Genomic DNA, 24,719 nt, shown 5'->3' with positions numbered 1-24,719 from the left:
TAGAACAGAGCGCCAGCCTTGACCTCCATTTCCAGGAGACAAAAGTGTGGTTCTTAAGGGCCCCCTGACCTGCCGTAGCTCGTGGAACGAGTGAGCAACCGACACGGTCTGGGGCTGTCACTTTGTCATCTGTTGGTGATGTGCTTCTCCTGCTGTCTCCCTTCTCTGTGGCTGAATAAAGAACAGCCCTCCACTGGGATCTCCAGATGCCTCCTTTTATGGAGCCATTCCCTTATCTTGAAAAAAAAAATATTAGCTACATGAAGGCACAGAAGATTTTGATGCCTCTATCGGTGATGTGGGTCTACCTGAGGACTAAGAGGATATGATTACAGACTCCCAGAGGGCGTGTGAGAACAACTTGAAAAGGGAAAAAATGAAAGAGGAAGATATGAAACACATGGGTCAGGTACTCGGTCAGGTCCCTGACAATAAATTTAATTCAGGTGAAGGCTCTTCCCTTCGTGCAGGCACCAGGGGTGTATATGAGATGCAGCATGCCTCACAGGGATGGTGCGGGGCATGGCATCAAGGCCAGGCTGAGGCCCCCCCAGATGTCAGTGGAGCTAATGAACACATGAGTGCCAAGGCCCAAGGAACAGCACTTTCAGCATGTGGAGGGAAACTGGATTCTGGAAACTTGAATTCTGGCACCTGGAAGCTGCAAACCCAAAGCACTGAAAGTGAATACAAAGACAGGAAGGAGTGGGGTGGGGGCTTCTGATACCAAGGGGGTGTTGCAAAGGAGCCAGAACCGCAGATCACAGGCCCCACAAGAGCAGGGCCTAATGGGAGGGCTGGGGGCTTAGAGCTGAGCCTTTTGTGGCTAACCCCACCAATCCCAGTGTTAGGGAGTCCCCAAGGTGGACATGGGGCTACAGGCTCTGCCGTCCTGGGAACCAACAAAGCTTAGGAACCACTCCTGCTGAGTACCAGCAACATGGAAGAGCGTGGAGTGACCGCCTGCTTACGCATGCTTTTGTTTTTCCAATCTAGAAAGTCTACAGAAACTCCTGGGAGCAGACCCGGGCTGGCAGTTATGACTTCAGGCTGGATGCCATCCCCTTCCAGACTGCCCGGGCATCCAGGGAGATCGCCAGTGATGTAAGACCCCATATTCTCTCCGGCCATCACTGATGGGTTTTTCTCTGATTTTCCCAGTTCTGTTGAAAGGCAAACCACCAGGACCTGTCAAGATTGTCTCTCCCTGCACCAAAACTGAACACATACTGTATTTTAAATGAAAGAAAAAAATAGTCTGTACTTTCTAGCATCTTAGGCAGAAATTGGGGTCGAGGAGGCTGTATTCCCATTCTCTCTCTTTACAGAGAGGCACTCTTAAAAGATGATGGATGAGTACCAAGAGGTCCATGAATATGTGCTTGAGTTGTTGATATGCAATAAAAGGACTTTTAGCTGAAGTTCAGTGTGGTAGAGTAGAAAGAGATGGGGGTTTTGCCCTGTTGGACAAGTTCGAATCCTGGCTCACTTAGGAATTGGCTGTTTGTCTTGGGCAAGTTGCTCATATTCTCTGAACTTAAGTTTCTACATCCATGAAATAGGGATCTTGTCTCCTGGATTAAAGTAGGAATGAAAACAAAATCACATATGGTGTCTGGACCGTAGGTATTTTGAAAGAGAGGGCACCATTGACTAGACAGGCATCCACGGTGCCTGACAGAGCCCAACCTGGGAAATTTCCTGCTGGTCCACAATGTGATAAGTACAGAAATAAACAGCATGCATTTTTTTGAAATTTTTTTTTAGTAATTAGACATTGTAGCAGCCAAACATGTGATCACTGGACTCAGCTCATTGAACAGGGTGAAGGCCAGGTTGGGTGTTACCAAATAAAAGTGATACGGCTACGTACTAGCCACATGCAATAGGACCATACGGTCTTTGATGCATTGGAAATGTAAAAAGCAAAACGAAATGGGACTGGCCTTTCACTGTGGATGGTTTGAAGAGCACTGGACTAGGTCCCTGAAAGCTGGAAAGAATCAAACGCAGAGTGGCCTGTGGCAGAATGGGCGCATTTCTCTTCCTGTTGGAGTGATAATTATAATGGTGATAATACAAGTAGCCTCCACTCAGTGGGCCTGAGCTGATACCAGACATGAAGCTCAGTTCCCATCTGGTTGAATCCTCTCAGCCTCCCATGGGGTGGAGATCATTCTCCAATTCTATCAGATGAGGAAACTGAGGCTCAGGGAGAAACTCAGTAACTGGCCCATGGCCACACAGCGAGGTCTGCTTGAATCCAAAGCCTGTGCCTTTAACCCACTCTTGAGCCTCCTGCTGAGAATGCCCTGGGATGGCCCCATATGTGAGGCTGGCCCTGGGGGAAGTAGGCACCCATGACCCGCCTCTGCTCCTCTGACTTGCAGTTCCGGTACAAAGAGGCTTTCCTGCGGGACCGAGGCCTGCAGATTGGCTACCGCAGCGTCAACGATGACCCAAGGATGAAGCATTTCCTCCATGTTGGCAGGCTCCAGAGTGACAATGAGTACAAGAAGGACTTTGCCAAGAGTCGGTCTCAGTTTCATAGCCGCACGGACCAGCCCAGCCTCCTTCAGGCTAAAAGGAGCCAGCAGCTGGCCAGCGATGTGCACTACAGGCAGCCCCTGCCCCAGCCCACCTGCGACCCGGAGCAGCTGGGGCTCAGGCATGCTCAGAAGGCCCACCAGCTGCAGAGTGATGTGAGCTGCCTCCACCCACTCCCTGAGGCTCTTCCCCTGGTGCCTCTTCCTAAGAGATGGCCATAATGCCACGTTCCATGTTAGCTTTCGGGGGAGCTAGGCTGAGAGAGAATCCAAGACACCTAACGCTTTAGTGCCAGAAAGAATAACAGCAATAACGACCACTTCTTGAGTGTCTCCTGTGGGCCAGGCCCTGTGTCAAATGCTTTCCAGGCCTCATACCATTTGGCACTCATGCCAACCCCAGGACTGCCCCATTTTACAGATGAGGAACCTGAGGCTCTGAGAGGCTCAGTGACTTACTCAAGATCACATAAACGGCAGACCTGGGATAGGAACCCCGTCTGGATTGCAGTGAGAGTCCAAGCTCTTGATGGCTATGCCCAGCTGTTTCCAAGGGATCTTAGTAGTTATGAACCCAGCCTTGGCACTTTCCCTGGGAAGTGGCTTCCCTAAGGCCACAGAGTGTGTGGAGCAGGTGTCACTGCCCCCACCAGCTCCCAATTGCAACTTTTGTCACTTGAATGGGAAGATGCAAGGGATAGTGACATGCCGGCCGGACTCACAACACATTGGGGCCCCCATGCCAGGGAGACGCTGCTTATGATAAATTTGCTCCCCTTGTTATAATCAACAGCATAGTCTCATCTTGTGGCTGCCTTTTTAATCCTCTTTAGTTCATGGTCAGACTGCTCCAAACTCTGCTGACATATTCCTCTTGCTTCCCTCTTATCCTCAAGGTCAAGTACAAGTCAGACTTGAACCTGACAAGAGGTGTTGGCTGGACCCCTCCTGGCTCCTACAAAGTGGAAATGGCTCGGCGGGCTGCAGAACTGGCCAACGCAAGGGGCCTGGGTGTCCAGGGAGCTTACGTGAGTAGCAAGCTGCAAAGCCACCCTGGCTTGCAAGGCCATGGGGAAAGACAAACTCATTGTTTCTTTTCAAAGTTTATTTTTGGCCAAAGGTCAGCTAGCTCTAAAGAAATGTGAAATGCAGCTGAAACAAGGTGCCTAATTTCATGGGTCTGAGATGACCAGGCAGATGACATGCGGGTTAAACTTCCTGCAGGGCTTTCTCTGAAGTCACAGCCATTAGTTCTGCAGAGGCAAACCTACTGGGGCTACATCAATCCTGGGCCAGGGAAGCCCAGGCTGTGCTGACTGCTTGCTCGTTACATTCACAGAAAGGGTCAGGGACTCGCTGGATACGACAGTGTGCATTTTGAACCCTACTTTGTTCAGAAGAAAGATGCCAGGTCTAAATGAGAGATTGGCTTTGCTTCTTTCTCATTCTTGCCTTGAGGACCTTTTTTCTTGGGGAGGGTAGAGGAGGGGAAAAAGAAGAGGAGAGTGAACATGTTAAATGCTCCTAGGGCTTCTTAGTGTGTCCTATGGGAACAGGCCGGGAGCGTCATTTTAACTTGGGGTATGTTTGATTTCAGCAGCCCAGGGCAGAAGCAATGGAGGCTGGAGATCATCCGAGTGGGGAGGTGAACCCAGATGCCACTGAGATTCTGCATGTCAAAAGGAAGAAGGCCCTGCTGTTGTGAGCCATGTCTGCTCCGATTCTTGAGAAGCCAGAGAGTCAGCTTGCTCACTGGAGACATGCTTCAGATGGCTTCGATTTGGGAGAGCTGGAAGAAATGGCCCACCAGCCCATCCTAGATCTGCCTTTATTAAAATACTAATGCTGAAAGCGAATGGAGAATGTTGTATTTGTGGTCCTCTCTGATACCTAGATGTGGATGGCTGCTTCTGTTGAGTACCTCAAGTGTCTGGGCTGCGGAATAAAGATGTGACGGTGGTGCCTGCTGATGCTGGGCATCCTGATGCCTACATTTGCAGATGTCTGTGGTGGAGGCAGTCTCTGTGAACACTGATTTTCTAGAAGGTACAGTTGGTTGAGGGAAGCAAACATACTATGGCTTGTTGATTCTATCACTCCTTGGGTTACCAAGGAAGGCAGAAGGAGCCTTGTGAAATCATGCAAATGCTGGTCCGGGAAGGCCCAGGCTGGGTGGCAGTTGTCTCTGCTGAGAGCGAGGACACTGCACTGCATGGTCCCCTGGAGGCTCCGGGGGTGTCCATTGTTGGCCATGAGGCCTCCCGGTGTCAGGGTGCTAAGGAGAATGGCTTTGAGGTCTAGAAGACAGTACCTTAGAAGTCACTTTGACTTTGGATGGTGTCTTTGATCCAATTCAGGAACTTGGTAACTTGGGTGTAGACCCCTGGCCTCTTCCCACACTCTAGGCCCCAGCTCACTATCCCATAGACGTAGTAGGTGCCGTCCTTCTCACAGGTCAGGGGGCCTCCAGAGTCACCCTAAAGGAAACAGAGGCATAAGAGACATTTGGAGACTCCCCCACCTGTCTCCAGGGGGTGTCAGGGAGGGATGGGGTGGAGTCCCTTGCCAGCCTCTGTGGGTTTCCCTGGAAAGCAGTGACAAGGCCCTCCCCACATCTCACATGATGCAAGACTCTAAGGGAGAGAAGATAACAGTGTCCTCCATCTCTGAGTCCACGAGGGCTTGGCAAAGAAGCTACAGGAATGCAGTTCCCAACTCTTAGTGATGCAAATATTATGACTGTGAGTTCTCAGGGGCCCACAGCACACATGGGGAGGAGGATGGGGACTCCAAGGCAGCATGGCCTGGGTGCTCAGCATGGTCTATGGGGTCAGATCTCCTGGGTTTCAAGCCAGGCGCTACCACCTACCAGACATGTGATCTTGAGCTTCAGTTTCTGACACGTAAACCATAGATAGCAAGAGATCCCCATCCCCCAGGGTTCTATTTTTAGCACAGTAGATAGAACAGCGTCTGGTTCATATTAAACCTTATCAAAGACAGTGAGGATGATGATGGTGAGGAAAAGAAGACATTGAGGATAGCTCTTGAATACTTGATACTGCTTAATCACTACAACTGGCAGGTGTTTAAAAAAATGAATTCTGTCTTTTTAACTTAGCCACGACCTTGTGATCTTATGGATAGATTAGTTCCATTTTACAGCTTAGGCAACTGAAATTGAAGAATTGCTTTCATCACTGATAAAAGTCACACAGTAAGAGACAGAAACTGGTTCATATCCACAACTATTTGTTTCCAAATCTTGCAAGTGAGATCCTTGAAATATCTAGAGAATTGAACAAGCTTTTAATTTTTTTGAGATAGGATCTCTCTTTGTTGAGTGCATTGGCACCATCTTGGCTCATTGCAACCTCCATTTCCTGGATCCAAGCAATTCTCCTGCCTCAGTCCCAATAGCTGGGACTACAAGCATGCGCCACCATGCCCAGCTAATTTTTATATTTTTTTCAGTAGAGACAGGGTTTCACCATGTTGGCTAGGCTAGTCTTGAACTCCTAACCTCAGGTAATCTGCCTGCCTCAGCCTCCCAAAGTGCTGAGATTACAGGCTTGAGCCACTGTGCCCAGCCTGAATGAACTCTTAACCATCTTCTGGGATGGAGGTTAGGGTAAATTGCACCCATCTGCCCTTTCTCTGAGTATGTGAATATTTGTGGCTCTTTAGGAGGAGACAGAGGGTCACAGGAGAGACACAAACCCTGGAGAGAGGAACCTCTGTGTCCCATCCCAAAGTGAGTTCAAGACCAGCAAATCATTGTTGGGTTCCTTTGCACAGGGAGGCTCCCTCGAGGAGTTGGGATTTGAATGTTGCCATGCTGTTTCCCAGGACGGTTAGAAGGCTACGAGGACAACAGGCAAAAAACTCTAAATGGAGGTGTTCCTGAGATTCTAGAAAGGACCCTGTGTGATGTGATCTCTACAGAGAGAGGGACTATCGGGAGTGGGCTTTGACTTGGGGCAGGGCCCGATGTCACTTTAGCATTGGTTGATGGAGCCACCACCTTCTCCCTCTGCTGCAGTGTCTTTGCGTCACAAGCCTCAGCAACTTGGGGTTCCCAAAGGCCTTAGGATACACAGATACTTAGTTTTCTAGGGCTCACACACACACACACAGTCTCTCTCTCTCTCATGCACACACACACACACACACACACACACACACACACACACACGAGTCCTAATGAGTTAATATTCTTGTGAAATCTCTAGGTTTTCCTCTTTCTTCTTCTAGCCACTGGTCTTCTGGACAGTACCCTGCTTACTGGGATTCTCAGAAATGCTGCCCAACATGAGGCCACAAGCCCTTTTGGTGTCCTAAAGACTATATTTTTCAAATCCCAGCCTTGCCACTGGCCACCCAATTGCTATAGGCCAAGATAACATCTCTGAACATCTGTAAAATGTGATCAGGACATCCCCTCCACCAGTGTGTTGTGAGAGTTAAATTAGACAATGCAGGCCATGTGACCTCTGTGGTCATTATGATGAGTTATCCTGGGTTGATGTGGATGCAGATGCACCAGGGGACCAGGGGGCAGACACAGCCGACCTGTGTCTTAGCTTTACCGCAGGTGGACCTGTAAACCTCGCTCCCAGCCCAGGGCTCTAAGGGGCCTCTTCCTAGTGAAATATCCTGCCAGCCTCTTCTACAAGTACCACTTGGAGTCTCTGACCTGGCAGGTGTCTTGCCCAGGTTTCTGAAGGTTTCCTGCACAGATCATACTGTCATCAATTATGTGGTCATAGAGTTGGCGGGAGTTGCACAAAGTGTTGGAGATCAGCTTGACTTTGGCATCCAGGAGCTGGCGGGACCCTTCTCCTGTGGGCAAGGGGCAGAGAAAAGAGTCACTACTGTGGGGACCAGGTGGCACCAACCCCACTAGAAACAAGACTGTCAGGGAGAACTCTAGGCTCAGAAGTGAAGGGTTTTTCCAGGAGATGGGGAGAAAAGCCTCATCTTTAGCCTTCACCGTGACAATGCAGACCTGCAGTCCTGTGCTTGTCATGATGGATGGACCAGATTGTATATTCCCGCCTCTTTCTCCCAGCTAGGCCATGAGGTTCAGGAGGAAATAGATGCTGTCTTAATCATTTTAAAATTCCCATAGGACTAATAAAGGGCTGGCACAATTTTTAGTGGATGGATGGATGGATGGATGAAGTGCCCTGTGCAGTAGGCTACCTGGTTCCTACAGCAGGCATTTTCCCCTCTAAAGGTAATGAAATCAATCAAAATATGTCATTGGCTTTGAACATAAAGTCTTGGAGGCTTGTTCATGAAAAGAAAAATAATTTTAACCTAAGGCTGCAAAATATTCCCATCTGAGACATCACCATGCTGACCAGACCATATTGAGCGCAAAAGAGGGTGACAAGTTCGGATGGACTACATTGAAAACGGCTATAAAATTAGTTTACTGGTTGACCCTAAATCCAACTAGCCAGATATCTTTCTCAAAAGCCTCAAAGTTGTATATTACATTTCACTTTCTTCAGATGTGTGGACTTTTCTGCAGGCTTATTTAAAGTGATCCTCGCTATTCATTATTAAGGACAAGATTTGGGAAGGAAGAGAAATATATTTTGAGTGTTTGGGAAAGACATGAAATACCATTCTGAGTGTGTGTGTGTGTGTGTGTGTGTGTGTGTGTGTGTGTGTGTAAGAGGGTATAATCATGCCAGTACTATGAGAAAAGTAACCCTTCGGTTACTTTTTTTTGTTTGGAGACAGAGTCTCGCTCTGTTGCCCAGACTGGAGTACAGTGGTGAGATCTCGGCTCACTGCAACCTCTGCCTCCTGAGTTGAAGCAATTCTTCTGCCTCAGCCTCCTGAGTAGCTGGGACTACAGGGATACATCACCATACCCAGCTAATTTTTGTATTTTTAGTAGAGACAGGGTTTCACCATGTTGGCCAGGCTGGTCTTGAACTCCTGACCTCCTGATCCACCCGCCTCAGCCTCCCAAAGTGCTGGGATTACAGGCATGTGCCACCATGCCTGACTGGTTACTTTTTTAGATAAGACCAAATCCTAAAGACAAATCAACAGCTGGATTTAACAAATTTTATAGAATGTCTACGGTATGAAGAGCCCCGACCAAAGTACTGTGGAACAGACAGAGCTGAATGGGACCTGACTCCCATCTTCCAGGGCTGACTTAATGAATGTCTCTATAGAATTCTGTCATCCCCTGTGATCACACTTGCAAACCTAAGATCTAAGTATAATAATTGAGGAACTAAAACTCAGTTTTTCAATGACAAAGTCAAGAATTGAATACCAGTCTGTCTGACTCAAAAATCCATGAACTTTCCTCCTTCCAGTCCACCTAGGGAAGGATCAAGGTCTCCATGGATGCCAGGTCAATGCTTGGTAAAATTCAAGTATTTGAGGGTAGTGGTCAGGGACAGATATGGAGATCAGAGAACTTCAGGAAAGGCTCCCTGCAGGTGGAGGAATTTAACCAGAGCTTGAACGATGAGACAGATGCTTTCTTTGATTAATGCATTTTGAATATGACACTCATTTCAACTTCAAAAGGGCAGCTGAGTTTGGCCTTTCTTCTCTGATTGATGTAGTTCACCTAAGTCATGGGAGAGTGCATGGCCGACTCACCTGTTTCTGTAACACCCCAGCCAGAGATGTGACATTCAGTCCCAGCGGGAAAGGACCCGTCAGGCAAGCACACGGTCTTCACGTATTTGGATTCCAGGGCACAGTGACCATTCACTGGCTTTAACTTGAGTAAAGCTAGGTGGAGAGAGAGGTGGGAAATCGGTATGATGTCACGTCTTTGTCCAAGAAGCACCAGCTTCAATTTGCTGGGGAAGGTGGCCACAGCAAAGACCCACCTACCCCTGCCATGCCTAAAAAGCTTCTTCCACGGTCATTTCATATTTTGAACTTCCACCTGGGGAGGAGTAACATTTCAGGGTGAGAGTCATTTCAAGAAATAATAATTGACAAGGAGGCTGAGTCTGCAGAAGGTCAGATTTTCCAAAGACAATAATTTGGGCTGGGCATGGTGGCTCACACCTGTAATCCCAGCACTTTGGGAGGCCGAGGTGGGCAGATCACTTGAGGTGAGGAGTTTGAGACCAGCCTGGCCAACATGGCAAAACCCTGACTCTACTACTAAAAATATGAAAAAAAAAAAACTGGGAATGTTGGCAGACACCTGTAATCCCAGCTACTCTGGAGGCTGAGACAAGAGAATTGGTTGAACCCAGGAGGCAGAGGTGGCAGTGAGCTGAGATTGCATCACTCCACTCCAACCTGGGTGACAGAGGGAGACTGTCTCAACAAGCAAACAAACAAAAAAGAAATAAGAATTGAGTTTGAAAGCATTTCTAATCCATTTTTTAAGAATCAGGCCAAAAGAGGGAAAAAAATAGCTATTGAGGAAGGAGAGAGAGGTGTGGCGGGGGGGTCTCCAGAAAAGGGGAACGAGGTATAGAACTGAGCAGCTGGTAGCTAGGAACGTCACTGCATTTGCACTGGAGCACCTGCCAGGGGCCAGGATGTGCTTGCATGCTCATCCTGTCACCTGACACACAGGAAGCTGAGAGTTTTGCATAAGAGTTTCCATTTCATAGAAGAGAAAGGAGGGCTTAGAAAGGTGAGCTGGCTCCTGGTGAGAAAGTTGGGAAGCTGGGATTTCAGGCCAAGCTTATTCCACAGCACAAGTTCCTAGCATTGCTTTCCCTCTGTTTAAGAGCATATCCCATTTATCCACATTTACACATACTCTTAAAAACTAAAGAACTCTGGAATACATTATCTACCTTACAGGGTCCACAAGGGACCAAAAACAATCAAAAGCACCTTCTAGAACGAAACTTCAGTGTTCCATTCATAGAGAACTCCACCCAGGACAGGACCCTTGGGAGAGCCATGAAGGAGGAGACTTGCCAATATCATTGTGGGGAATCTCGTCTCTTTCATTGTAGTGGCTGTACTTGAATATCTTCTCCACCCCAAATCTCTGCTCATGAAATTCTGCTTTCTTCAGGTCCTGGTCCCCTAACACCACCTTGAGATGTCTGGCTTTTATGCTGCAAGGGAAAATGAGACGATTAGAAATAGCTCTGGCTCTGCTCCTGCTCAGCTGTGTGGCATTTGGCAAATCTGACCTTCTGCAGACTCAGCCTCCTCATCTGTAACCCTTGTCTCACTCACAGAACTCTGCTGTGGTGGGCTCCAAATAAGATAATGTAAGGAAAGTGCTTTATTAACAAAAGCAAGCTCCAAATGTAAGTTGTAACTTTTACCCACTCCTAGGGAGACCTCCCATTCTCCCTAGGCCTTGCAAAAAACAAACAAACAAAAAAACATCCATTGCCATCTTGAACCAACCTTCTCAAACCCATTGGCAGGTGCTAATATTTCCATGCTTGACTTCTCTCGAGAAACACCACCTCCCAGAATCCCAGATAAATCATTTACGAACAAGGTGAACTGGAAGACCTTCAAGGCTACCTCCAAAACCTAGGCTTTGTTGGACCAGCCTTGACCATGAGCATAGGGAGCTCTGAAGAGGCAGTGACTCTTCAGCTCCTCAGAAGGTACTTGCTTATCTAAGGCATACAGGAGGCCTGGCTGAAGACACCTGACTTAGAAAGGTCATTGGTGATGGCATCAGACAGTGGAGCATGCTTTCCTCTGTTCAAGGCAGGACAAAAGAAGTCAAAGACGCAGATAGAATGGGGTTTCCACCTTACTTGTCCACCTACTTTCCATGTAACTTCAGGCAAGGTAAAGGCAGAATCCCAAGATTCAATGTCCTTACTTACAAAAAGGGAATAACAATAAACTCTTTTCCTCCACAGATATTTACTCAGCACTTGCTATCTACAAAGACATGCTCAAGGCACTGGATATCCCACAATTAATAAAACAGATAAAAATCCCTGACCTTACTCAGCTTGTCTTCCAGCAGACAGCATTGAGGATTAAATGTCGTATAATAAATGCAGTGCACATGGTGAGCATTCTAGATGTGGTAGCTATTTTCTATCTGGCTTTAAGGAGCCATTCTTTTGCCCTTGAACCCATATCAGACCCCCTAATCCTGACAGAGCTACCAAGACACTGCTCAGACAGAAAAGGGAGAGCACCCCCAGGCACTCAAGCCACCCCAATCCCTACCAGCACCTACTCGGTGCAGTGGGCAGCGGTGAGCACCCAGCAGGGGTGGATCAGTGTCCCCCCACAGAAGTGGCCCTGGGGCATGGAGATGGTCAGAGGCACTGAGGTCTGCAGGGATGCCTGCCACGGGTGCTTGCCAGCCGTGCTCTTAAAGCCTCCGTAGATTCTCTTGATCTTCCTTTCTGCTATCTCAGTCTTTCCGCAGGAGTCAAACCCCAGAAGCTTGGACAATGGCTCAGTGGGGCTTTCCTCTGGGTAGGCAACGTCTGTGGGACACAAGTAAGACAAATCATGCCATTCAGCCTCTCTCCAGTTCCTCAGCAGGGCTCAGGCCTCAGTATGACTCTGAGCCCAGCCACTGAGCAGGGGTCCAGGGCTGAGAGACTGTACTGGAATGGGGTGGGCATGCAGTAGGCTCACAGTTGATATTTGTTAATACATTGCATTACATAAAGCTAGTCTACATAATTAACAATGAAGATTTTTTTTTTCCTATTTCAAAGTGTGTGACTCCTAAGATTGACATGTACACAAACACATTACGTTTATACATTATGTTTATGTAAATATACAAATCCATCACTGGGTATATACTCTATCCTGACAAAGCATCTGCAATTATAAGTGTGTATCATCAATGCATCTTTCATTATTAATGCACACGTACAATTATGGAGGATTTTTCAGGGTAGAGGAGAGGATCTTCAGATGAATTAGAATAGGTGAGGTAAGACATTTGCACAGATGACTGTGATACAAAAGGAAAGAGCAGTAAATGTTGTATAGGTGGTGTCTTGCCTCGTTCCTTGGGGTTTGTAAGGAGGCAGAGATAGCATTTCACTGGAGAGATCAAGGAGGACTTACTGGAGGAGAAGATATTTGAGTTGGTTCTGAAAGAATAGTTGTATATAGACAGGTATAGACATGGGATGGAGTGTTACAGACAGAAGCAACCATAAGATCAAAGGCACACATGTGAAACTCCTCAGGGAGGGAATCCCACTGGTCAGGGTGAAAGGGCACATCATTTCATATGTGGACACAGAGCAGGGCCAGGGAAGACTGGCAGGAAGATTATGAGCTGGAATTTGGATGTTTTTCATCCTGAGAGGCCATAGGAGCCCAGCCACTGTTTAATCACCATTCTACACCCAGGGCCCAGCGTGGTGGCTGGCAAACAGCAAGAGATGGGTAAATATCTCCTGAGGACACTGACTTGGAGTCAGAAACCATGAGTTTAGAGTTGGACCACCTGACCCGAACCCACGAAGGTATCCAGACCTGCTTGGCATCCTGGTGGGTGCAGATGGTTGGGCAATTGGGCTGGCACTGGGATGGGAATTGGTAAAGCAGGTGTGGAGGAAGAACAGGGCAAGGGAGGGACCAGGTGCCAGGGACATCTTTCTACAAATCTCCATGCCCCCCCCCACTCAACCCCTTGGGCCTCTGGATAGCCATGGCTTTTACCTTGGGCTGAGCAGGCTGTGACATCACAGTATTCCCATTTCACCTTGTCACTGTTAACTTTAATGAAGCACCAGGGCTTTTCGTCTGCATCTGGGTTTCTAAAATACAAAACAAAACAACTCAGGGTCAAGGCTCAGTGAATCCACTGGATCTTATTAAAGAACATTTGCATAAGAAGGTGTCAAGCTCTTGTGCTCCCCTTAGCACAGAAGGGTGTTTATAGTTTTTTGGAAAAACCTTGACTTCCAGAGGAAAATCTCAAGGACGAGAAAGCAGCTCACACGTCTCATGCCAGATCCACAGTACACATCAAATTGTTTGTAGGAAAAGAAATGAGATCCCTGTTGATGACCTTTCTATGTCAGGAGAGTAAAATCATCCCATAAACATGGTGAGAGTTGGGTTCCTCTGCCTGAGTCTTTGAATTCTATGCATGCGAATCCTCTGAGAAGGACTGCCAAGAGCCCCTTGCCCTCTCCCCGAAGACAGCTCCACAGAGACCAGCTCAAGGTGAGTGCAAGTGTAAGGTCCTAGTGTTTTGTGCAAAAAACTAATCCTCATTTATGAACCCAGTTCAAAGTCATACAAAGACCCCCTCCTGCTAATCTGCAACTCACAGGACTCATTGGCCTTGGCTGGACAAAGGGTAGTGACAGGAAGCCAATGGAGTGGCCTGGAGGCAGCAGAAAAGGAAGAAGGAAACTAGATCACCACTAGGGAGGGTGGTGGCATTACCCTCACATGGAAAAACCTGAACATCCTAGGGTCAGGGACCGTTGCCTTCAACAGACATTGCACTTGCTCTATGTGGGGACATGTGATTATTTCTGATCAATGAAATATGTATGTGGAGAGGACGTATCCCTTCTAGGTTGAGGTAGTAAAGACCTCATGCTTCATTTTCCAGTCTTTTCTTGCCGATCCTGAGTATCTGAGTAACCCTGTGGAGCTGAATCCCCTACCATCACCGCCACCAACCCACATGACACATGCAACATTAGTAAGAAATAGACTTTTGTTTTTTTTTTTGAGACAGGGTCTCAGTCTGTCACCCAGGCTGGAGTGCAATGGCACAATCACAGCTCACTGCAGCCTCGACCTCCTGGGTTCAGATGATCCTCCTATCTCAGCCTCCTAATTAGCTAGGACTAGAGGCGCCAGCCACCATGTCCAACTAATTACTTTGCATTTTTGGTAGATACAGGGTTGTGCCATTTTGCCCAGGCTGGTCTCAAACTCCTGGGCTCAAGCGATCTGCCTGCCTCGGCCTCCGAAAGTGCTCGGATTACAGGCATGAGCCACAGCAACCGACCCAAAAGTAGACTCTGATGTATTTGAACCACTGAGATTCGGCAGTTGTTTGCTATAGCAGCATGACATCGCCTATCTTGAGTAAAAAAATCTTCCTAGAAAGAAGGCTGATGAGTCTCAATGATCTGTTTTAAACTAAGTGACCAAAATCAACCAAGCATAAATAAGGTAACAGTTACCTGCAGAAGTTGTGCTCCCCAATCCCGTGGGCTTCAGCATCCTCCATAAACATGTTGTAATTCTCCTGCAAGAGGAGGTGGGAGTTCCAGTAAAGGCATGCATGCTGGTTGACTGTCCTATTCATTTTCCCTCGGTAAGAGTAGCCATCGCCAACATAGCAGTCATCAGAACCTCCGAAAGAGCAGGTAGCAATGTGAGAACCAACAGCCATGGGCAAGCTGCTCCCAAAAAGGGCTTGGTGGGTATGTCAAGTGGTAAGAAAACTGGACCTGCATATTTATTGCCCTGAGATTTCACCACAAAGTTTCAGAAAGAAAAAAGTGTTGAATGACCCACATTTAATCCTGCTTAAAACATTAAATATAGTGGTTGTAGGGTGTGGGAACTTAGTTATTTAATTCTGGCTCACACAAGAGTTGATGGAAGGTGGGTTAAGGCCCAGGGATGTCCAGGTGTTTTGGTCTGCCTCCACCACATTCAAGTTTATTACTTTCTTTATACGAAGCCAAACATACCTTATCCCCTTAGGCGAGAAAGCTGAGGAAATAGTAGAGTGTGGTAAACTTGATTTGAACCACATTCTGGCAACAGAACCCCTAGAGAAAAAGGTTCCAGAGGCCTCACTTGTGGCCCTGATGAAGTGGTAGCAGAGAACCCATACCTATTTCACAGAATCTCCCCTTGAACTCCTCAGTACACGCACAGGTGAACTTGGATCTCCGCTTATGCCGGGAGCAGGTACCCCCATTCTGGCATGGGTTTGGCCTGCACACAGGAACCACTGTGAACACAGTAATGGGGCCAGGAAGGCTCTTCAGAAGGAGTTACAACCCGAGATGATAAGGAGACACTGGTGGCATTCTACTGGTGTCCATTCTTTCACCAGAAAGATGGGTCACCAGAAAGATGGGTCACCAGAGGGGAAAGACAGATCCACTGACACTGTAGTAAGTGTACACAGAAGCCTTAAGAACATAAGCAAACATGGATAAAGCAATATGGCTGGAGGCCATGCATAAGCGCATAAGTAGATGGGTCACTCAGTAAGGAGACAAAGAGGCATGGATGGAGCAGGAGTGCTGGGCCCCATCTTAGCTAGGTAGAAACCTGCCCTGCTGATATCCATGTGACCATGAGCAAGTGAGTAACCTGTGTACATTTCAGGTTCTTTATCTGTAAATTCCTCGAGGTGTTTTTGGAGAATGGAAGAAAGAACATAAAAATTTCCTGAGACAATGCCTGACTCACAGCAGGCACTTGATATGTATTAATTCCCCTATTTGGTCCCTCTCAGGAATAGATCAGAGCCTACTTGCTGGAAGAAGTGAGTTTCAGGATGATTCTTTTTGGTTGGGAAGGGACACAGACCAGTCAATTCCCACTGGATGGAGCCCATCCAGGAATAAAGAATCTTTAGAAATCCTGGGGAAAAGGATCATCTTGGATGCCTGCCACAAAAACATCGGATACATCTAACCTTCCATGCAGAAGGAGGCAGGTACAACTTAGGGCACAGAAAGCCTAGCATCGAAGGGGCCTCCACCACTTACCTTGGGAGCACTTGGGACCTGTGTAAGGGTGTTTACAGGCACAGCGGTAGTAGGGAGGACTCTGGGTAATGAGACATTGGCCTCGGCCACATGGGTTGTCCTTGCACTTGTTTTGCACTGTAGGAGATCCATAGAGAAGTGAGAGCAAAGCATAAGACATTATTTGGGGCATATTTTCCTTAGAGGGATAAATGTACAGTACAGTGGGAGGTGGGGTTACCGACAGTGGTGTAGCCTTGTCCATGGTCCTGAAATACTAGTCTACGCCAGAACAAAGCTTCTGTCTCATCTTTGAGTCACGGCTGATTGTCTTCCATGTTGCTTCTGGTGCCCATAGTCTTAATTTTTCTATCCTAATAAAAACTTTGATAATTGTTACACCTTCACCAGAAAAGGTACAATTTTAATCTCTCCATTTTCTAGCTAGTTTCAGAGTCCATTTAAATTTTGTCACTTTTCTGAGAAGTTGAGGAATAAGCCCAGATGCTATGTTTATACTCAATAGCCTCAACCATCCTGAAAATTTATTGAAGAAATTGCAGGACTGGAAGTGAAAAGAATAAGTGAAGAGGGCACCAAGGGAAGAAGTCAACCACAAAGCCCTACATATACCTAAGACCCTCCGCCAAGTAAGATGGTTGCAAGATCAGCCCACATCCAGGTTTCCCCTAGGGGTAAAATTAACCCCTAGGAGTCTTATTCCTGATGCTTTATTCCATGGCCTCACGTTATGCCTACAAGAGTTCACTAAAGGCAGACACAGTCAGAATGGCAGAATGAAAGAGCATGAGCCAGAAGTCAGGCACCAGGGCTCTAATTTCTGCTCTACACCTAGCTAGCTGTGTGACCTTGATCAAATGCCCCCACTCTCTGGGTTTCTGTTCTTTAACTGGGTTGGGCCTCATGTGCCCTGAGATCCTTCCTGCTCTCCATTTAAGGACAACATTACCCTGTTGCAGTTAGAACAAACACTCTAAACACAAAACTCTGAGCTTGGAATACATCTTGGTTAGAGTCCAGCTCTTAGCCCCTCTCAGCCTCAATCTTCCCATCTGTAGAATGAATGTACTAGCTCCATCTCAAAGTGCAGGTGTGAGGATCCAGTGAGAGGCTGCCTGGGACCCTGCAGAGAAATCCATTATGCATGATACAGTATTTGCAGTTATAATCCGTTCCAGGGCGTCACGCAGTGCTTTCTCACACAGAAAGGACTGCCTCTTGTTTAACTCAGAGGGAAGAGCAGATTTAGTGATGATGCACTCACCTTTCTGACATTTAGTCCCAGAGAAGGGGTCCAGGCAGCTGCACGTGAAGGTGCTCCCGTGGACAAGGCAGTCCCCACCATGTTCACAGGGATTGGGCTCACACGGATCTAAGACACACGGGAAGAAGGCAATGTTGGTAAGGGTGGCAGATGAGAAGGCCCCCAACTTTTTCATCTAATTTCAGTCTCCTGCCCCTAAATGAGAGAGTAACTACCTAGCCAGAAACAGGGGAAAGGAGGAAACCATATGTTGTCCTTAAACAACAAAGAAAACTGCAGTCACCTGACCAGAGAGAGGGATTCAGGTTAGTGAGAGGAGAGACGAGAAGGAACCACGACTGTCTCCCCTCGGCCTGGCTTAGGATGGGGCCTTTCTCATTGAGAAACTCCCCTTTTCCCTCATCAGTGTTTTTCTCCTCCCAGTCTTGCTGGGAGTGCCACAGGGTCTGTCTCTGATGCTGAAGGTATTTCACAAGCCTGAAGACCTCCCCTACTTCCAGTGCCCAGGGGTGGAGGTCAGGAGTGGGGAAAGAAAACCCACCCCTAATGAAACGCAAGCTTTCTGAACATCAGGAGAGAAGACCAAAGGCAAGAGGGTGACAGAAGAATTGGCGGCGAGGAGGAAATGACCCAGTGGCCTTCATCTTTCTTCAACTACTTGTTCAGTTAGATTTTGTCATATTTCATCTGTGCCTGTGGCTTTTCATGGTTGTCTGAATGGATCTTCCCTTGGGGAATTCTTTATCCTTCTGTTCACACACATTGTTCTTTGGTTCAGGAACTAGGATCCCTGGGCCCTGCTCTTGTTTTGATGGTCCCTTCTGATGTTCCCCCATGCCCTGTATCTTGGCCCTGCCTTCCAGGCCACTTTGCACAGTTACACAGCTTTTATTCCAGCTGCTAAGTGCTTTCCGTTCCTTCTCCTGGTTTAGTCACATGGCGTTGCTTGGACCCAGCTTCTTATTTTCCTGTCTGTCCCATTGCTCGGGCTAAGAAGCCATGAAAACAAAAACAAGTGTGGTAGAAGCACACGTGTGTGAATACACACACACACACACACACACGCACAATCTAACAACTATGGAAAGCGTCTGAAGTGTGAATGGAGAAAGAAAAAGGTGAAAGGGAAGGAAAAGTCCTCGCAAAGGCAGAAGGGAAGGAAAGTCCCAAAGCTGAATGTGTGCATGCTATAGCCCGGTGCTCAAGGCTCACACAGACTTCCTGCATCCTTAAGGTCTGACCTGTAATCTAAGCCATGGGAATGATTTTGAATACAGCTGCTATTCACGGCATCAGGAAACTTGGACAATGCTGCATTAACTTGATGCATGACCTTGGCCAAGTCAAATCCTCTCCTAGCATCACTTACCACATCTGCCATTTGAGGGGTAGGGCAGATGGTCTCTAAAAACCTCCCCAGTCCTCACAATACATGAATCTAACAGAAAAGAAAAGCCAGTCCAAATAATTTCTTCCATAGCTATTTTACATAGCTATTTTACAATGCTGTCCAGAGAGGAGGAGAGAGAGGTCCTTGCATGTGGTCCCATGTACACTGCCCTCTGCCCTTCTCCCAAGAGAGTCCCTGAAGGAGATTTGGTACCTACCGACTTGGTCCTCAGTGTAGTACCAGTCAGGATTCTCAGGTTGGGCAAGTGTGCTGCTGGTAGTTTCTTCCTGGTCAGAATGCTCGTAGCTTTCATCATAGAGGTCAGGGCTCCAGTCTGCAGGGGTGGGAACAGGACAGAAGAAATCCTAATCATAAGCCAGCATTTTATTTAGTTAGATGCCTTTTCCCCCAAAGAATTCAAAGTCCTGCAGGAGGAACCATGTGTCTCTCCAGCTCTGCACAGCAAGGGGAGTAGAAAGGAGGGTTCAGGCTTTGCATCTTCTGACTTGGGGGATGTTATGACCTGGTAAGGTAGTGTTGACATTTAGCAGTGTCGTGAGCACCTGATTGGAAGTTAAGAGAAGAAGCCAAGTCGTGGCTTTCTACTCCCTTGATCTTGGGTAAGCCAACCGTATCACTGAGTCTTGGTTTTCTCATCTTTGAACAGCAGGAAGAGGATTGGGACCTATCATGTCTCCAGGGTCCTACGTGAGGCCTGCCTGGGGTCAGATTGCACTGTACTTGAGTGCCTGGTTGGTTGGCTTATCCTGTGAATAATATTTCTTGATGGGACCTCATTAGTCACTGTAGCTGAATGAAATCAAAGAAAACTCTTCATTTTCCTTTTGATCATGGCATCAAACTACTCCCAAGCAGTATCTATAGAGTCATTTTAACAGATAATATTTATTAAGCCTTTTCTATGTACCATGCCCTGTGCTAAGCACTTAACATGCACCATTTAACTTCATCTTCATAAAAATATAGGAGATGTATTATTCACTCTAAGCTGAGAAGCCTGAGGCTGAAGGAGATTGAGTAAATTGGCCAACGCCACACAACTAACATGAACTGAGGCGGTTTGTCTCTATACAACCCCTGTACCTCACTAGCTCAACCACAGTACTCAGCTGGTGCCTTACATTGCCTCGGATACTTCCACACTTACCCTTGGGAAAACGTGTTCCATCATCCGCATTGAATATCCAGCCTGCTCATTAGGAATTTCCCAAGGATAACCTTGTAAAAGTCCGTGGATTTTGCCTACAGTTGTAACCCTCACACTAGACTGTTCATTGGGAAAAAACAGGCATGTGTAAGGGTGTCTGGACTCAAGCTCTTTGCTCTCTGGGGCCTTGGGGGAGATCCTGGTAGGTCTGTGGAAGTTTGGGATTTGAAGAAAGTTGAGTTGACTTTGCTCACTCCAGCCGGCCGGAGTATGGCCAAGTCGACAAGCTGAAGCTACAAGGAAGCTGTCCAGAGATGCATATGATAATAAGGCAGGAGCAAATGCAGATAGCTGACTTGAAAAGGCACTCCTGCGGAGCCAGCTGATGGCTCGGAGGATGGCACTTTACCTAAGCCTGATTATCAACCACATTATCTTACTCGTCTCTCAGTCATTCTGTTAGAGTCTTTATCTCTCTGGCTTTTGAAAAATCGACTTTTGCACAATGACTGTTTTATATTTCCCATTAAAATGGAACTATCTTTTTATTTCTTTTTTGAATACGCCAACTCTGGTTTCTTGCCAAAGTTTCGCCTCATTTATCACAGTGTCAAGTCAAGACTCCCTTGGCTTGCTCATTATTTCTCCCGAACTGCTTTTCCCCACTATGAAAATGCTCCCGGGGGAGGCCACTTTCTAGGGCTGAGGATCCAGTTTGAAGATAAGGCCATTGTCTTCCTGGAGCAAATAAAGTTTTCCTCCATCTAGCGTGATAAAGCAGAGAAAGAGAGGGAGAGAGTGAGAAAAAAAAATGTTTTTTTCTAAGTTTAACATGAAAGATTTCAGACTGACATTTAAGAGAGACAGTGGGGTTTGGTAATGAGACGACTGCATTGCTTATTTATTTCTTTTTCTTTGGAGAATGTATGTTTGTTTTCCCAACAGGTGTTTATAGATAAGTGCTCTTCAGGTTGTTTCTGTAATTTCTCCCATCTCTCCCACAGGTTGGCAGTCAGACTGGCTAATCTTGGTGAGGTCATTAATAATTACTTCTTTTGCAGATATTTAGAAGTGGGAAAGACTCTGATGTAGATGGTGGCTTTTCCACGTGACGAGGGATGAATGAAATGTCTGTTAGAGGGTTTTGATTTGAATCCAGACCTAGTAATAAGGTCTGATCACCTCTCACTGAAGCCAAAGAAAAAATAAAATACATTGGCTTTGAATGTATTCCTGCTAAGCAAGGCTTTCTACTCTCTAGGGCCCATGGGCCTCAGTTGAGGTAGATAGGACCAACAGAGCTCAGTGGCCCCAGATGGCTTGGGTGGAAGAAGCCAGCCAGCTGTTGGCTGTGCAAGGAAAGTCACCAAGAACCTTTGCATTTAGGGTGGGTAGCCATGTGATTTGAAGGTGCTTTATAGGAACATTATATGGGAGGGTTTCTCCACCTCCAGGCTTAAACCTTATTTTGTCTTTCCCATTATGTTGGCACTGAATCCTATTGTCTGCATAGGTAACTTGTCTTGTGAACCTACAGTGGACCAAGTATTATGCCAGGTGCAGGATGGCATTGGGGATAGTAGAGAGTTATACAAATAAGAGTAGGATGTGGCTTTGTCCTCAAAGAAGCCTCCAGTCACAAGGTTGGGTGGGGGATGAAAGCCAGCTAAGGAAGGTGATTAAAGGGTAGTAAAGAGGTGAATTGTCTAGGAGTGACCAAGTCTAGGCCTGGTGGCCTCAAGTTCCATAGTCAAATTCTGCTTTGGTATGAGACAATCTGATGACAAAAATAGCCCTTGATTCTCCACCCCTCCCTGAACTCACGCCCTTTGCAACGTGACTTTTCGGCTTCTCCCACCAAGAGATGGAGTCAGTTTCCCTGCTCCTAGGGTCTGGGTTGGCCTTAGGAGGTGCTTTGGCCAATTGCATGTGTGATGGAAGGTCGGTGTGTCAGCTCAGAGCCTGGGCCTCAAGAGTCTGGTTCTCTCTCACCTCTCTCTGTCTCTCCTACTCCTGGACCCCTGTGACTGCCATGTGAACAGTATGGCCTATTCTGCAAGAGCATACGAGAACCTGTGGGCAATGGCTGGCCTAGTGGTCCTAGCTGAAGCCTCAGACATATAAGAAAGGCCAGCCAATATTCAGCAAGATGAGATGCCAGTCAATCTGCCAGCTGCTGCAGACACATGAGCAAGCCCAGTTAGGATCAACTGAGCCTGATGCAGGCCAGAAGAACTGCCCAGCTGAACCCAGCCGAAATTGTCAACCCAAAGAATCATGACCTAAATACATGGTCAGTGGTTTAAGCCACTATGTTTGGGGTAGTGTGTTATGCAATAAAAACAAACTGACACACAGGACTTGATTGATATTAGATTGCCAATAATAAGAATTTTTGCCACAAGAGGATTCCTCCATGGCCCAGCTGGCTGGAGAGTTTTAAGTGTCAAAGCTGGCACCTCTGTCTTGGGTATTTGGTCTATCTTATTTGTTTCCTCCAACTAGATAGTTTCTTAAGCAAGGGCCATTTCCATTCCTCTTTTAACCCCAGAGTGCCCGGCACAAAGCCCTACATGTAGCTAATGTGTATGATGGACAGATTTATTTTTCCCTTAGTGGCCAGGCCTTTCTGACTTCTGATTGGCCAGCATGCAGCTTTGCTGGCACACACACACACAAAAAGATCTCTGCTTAAAGCAGAGTAAATAGGGAATTTCAGTAAGAAACTATGTGAGAAATGGGTCAAATGTACTTGGCCAAGAAAATGCCTGATGAGCTCTGTAGAAATCTAGAAAATCATCCACATATTTTCTTGGGTAGAGAGGCACGGCAGCTGACATAATCTGGTTCCACTGGTAGATTATAGAAAAACAGTTCAGGGTTAAACACAGATTATTTGTGACTTTCTCTAGGCTACAGAAAAGGGAGAAGCTTTGGGAAAGAAATGGGCAGCTGTTTGAGCATTTTATAACAGGAATAAAAAGAAATTCTTGTGGGTTTGTCTAGTTTTCAGAGTCTGTTTCTAGAAATTATCAGGAAGGATGGTGAGAGTATCCTGAGTTAACCCATATCATCCTAATAATAGGTTATAATGTATTGAGTATTTTCTATGTATTTTCTAAACTAAATAATGTACTGAGTATTTTCTATGTATTAGACACTAACCTAAATAAACAATCATACTTCACCTTAAAATAATACCTATGGCATAGGTATAATTATTCCTATTCTGCAGATAAGGAAAAATGAAGGCCAAAGGAGATGACATCATAACCCAGGCCTACCTAACTCCAAGTCTTATTTGCCTTTTTACAATCCTGGAACCTCTTATAGGTTCAGGTTTCATGAAACTCCGTGGGTTTTAGCTTTCAGGAAGCAACATGCGTTGCGAAACCTTCTTAAGCACGTGCTCCGGGTCCCTTGACCAGGATTAACTCGGTCCATGTTTGGGGTCTCTCGGAAAACACGCAGAGTTCCTGTGATGGGGGCTTTGCAGCTGCTCTGGTTAAGGAGCTTGCCAGATGTGTGGAACAGAATCAAAATCCCCGGAATGTTGTCCCTGTTGGCGTCATCCATCACTGTGGCACAGACGGCTCCTCCGAGGGCCTCCCCCAAACCCCAGCCCTGTTGGCCTGCATTTGACGCTTCCAATCTGGCTGGCGGGGCAAGCCCAGCAGAGACTCTCGCTGGCAGGCAGTAGGACAGCTGATGGATGGGCTCAGCCTGCGTTGCTGGGCAGAGCCAAGCCAGCTTTGAAGAGGCATTTCCAGAGGCCTGCTGGCTGTCGTGGCACCTGCTTTGGGGAGATGGGCAGAGTCTGTGCTGTTTGCTGGCTACCTCCTCTGCCACCCATTGGGGACTGTGGACAGGGCACCTTCTGCTCCAGCAAGGCCCTCACCATGCGCTGTCTCCAGCAAGACCAACCAAAGAAGCAGCTTGCCCATGGGCATGAGCACAGCGTCTCTGTCGCCACTCTGTTGTCTAGAGCCAGCAGGGAGCTGACAAACACCATCAAAGCGAAACCCCTGTGAGAGGTTAAGTCAGATGTTGACAAGGAATATTTCTAAACTGAATCTTCTTTTTGCAAGAAAGCCTCAACCTCTACGTCTCAGCCTAGTCCCTGGAGGCTACGACACCTAGAGCTGGACTCTGGATCCCAGGAGCTCTCTGCTTCAGGGTCCCTGCATGTATACACCAAACTGTCTGAAGCTGTTGGCAGAGCTCTTGTAGCAGCCAGTTTCTTGAGAGTTTAAGCCAATACTCTCCACTCCGTATAAGTGGTTTTTCAGCTTATGCTTAAAAAGCCTCCATGACGGGAAACTCATTACCTCCTGAGAGCTCAATGGCCTATTCAGATTTTTGGACAACTCTGATGGTGAGAAAGTTCTTCCTGTTTGCAGATCAGTTATGACCCTGTAGCTCCCAATCTGTTTAATGAAAGCTATAAATCTATGGGCATACAGGCTAACTCCGCTCCCTTTCCATGATCTCTGTTCAGTAGGGCCACTGCTTACCGTTGCTCAGTTGTTCACTGCAGAATTCCAGGATGTCATGAACTCACTGAAGATGTCTCTTACAACTTTCTGGCAGCTTGCAGTGAAGTCAAGGGCCCTTGAGTCTTCTGTACTTTTTTTTCTTCCATGGTGTCACTCCATAGCTTCCACAGCCCCAT

At 47.1% G+C, this 24,719-nt stretch overlaps 2 protein-coding genes across 10 annotated transcripts in view; one reads left to right on the top strand and one right to left on the bottom strand.

Annotated features, from left to right (window-relative positions):
• Positions 1-4,406, top strand: part of LOC108311136 (nebulin related anchoring protein) — a 76,588-nt gene extending 72,182 nt beyond the window's left edge. For 4 of the 7 annotated variants that reach the window (XM_017538451.2, XM_017538448.2, XM_017538446.2 and 1 more), the window contains 4 exons: positions 997-1,104; positions 2,391-2,702; positions 3,443-3,574; positions 4,144-4,406. In XM_017538451.2, coding sequence (XP_017393940.1) covers positions 997-1,104; positions 2,391-2,702; positions 3,443-3,574; positions 4,144-4,251 — 660 coding nt within the window. In that variant the 3' untranslated portion in view covers positions 4,252-4,406. The remainder of the gene's footprint in view (positions 1-996; positions 1,105-2,390; positions 2,703-3,442; positions 3,575-4,143) is intronic. The other 3 variants (XM_017538450.1, XM_017538447.2, XM_017538449.2) reach the window with 2 other exon arrangements.
• HABP2 (hyaluronan binding protein 2) overlaps positions 3,634-24,719 on the bottom strand; it is a 36,907-nt gene continuing 15,821 nt past the window's right edge. Inside the window, exons 3-14 of one of the 3 annotated variants that reach the window (XM_017538452.2) lie at positions 22,800-22,907; positions 19,097-19,213; positions 17,490-17,597; positions 16,226-16,342; positions 15,337-15,456; positions 14,675-14,846; positions 13,185-13,282; positions 11,728-11,983; positions 10,482-10,624; positions 9,186-9,320; positions 7,243-7,388; positions 4,357-5,023 (exon numbers count right to left, since the gene is read on the bottom strand). In XM_017538452.2, coding sequence (XP_017393941.1) covers positions 4,859-5,023; positions 7,243-7,388; positions 9,186-9,320; positions 10,482-10,624; positions 11,728-11,983; positions 13,185-13,282; positions 14,675-14,846; positions 15,337-15,456; positions 16,226-16,342; positions 17,490-17,597; positions 19,097-19,213; positions 22,800-22,907 — 1,685 coding nt within the window. In that variant the 3' untranslated portion in view covers positions 4,357-4,858. Of the gene's footprint in view, positions 5,024-7,242; positions 7,390-7,471; positions 7,618-9,185; positions 9,321-10,481; positions 10,625-11,727; positions 11,984-13,184; positions 13,283-14,674; positions 14,847-15,336; positions 15,457-16,225; positions 16,343-17,489; positions 17,598-19,096; positions 19,214-22,799; positions 22,908-24,719 lie in introns of those variants that run through there. The other 2 variants (XR_001828063.2, XM_017538454.2) reach the window with 2 other exon arrangements.

Source organism: Cebus imitator, unplaced genomic scaffold (assembly GCF_001604975.1).
Source record: "Cebus imitator isolate Cc_AM_T3 unplaced genomic scaffold, Cebus_imitator-1.0 Scaffold111, whole genome shotgun sequence".
Taxonomy (NCBI): Eukaryota; Metazoa; Chordata; class Mammalia; order Primates; family Cebidae; genus Cebus; species Cebus imitator.
The sequence above is the reverse complement of the archived record's forward strand: the minus strand, read 5'-3'. Positions and strand labels throughout refer to the sequence as shown.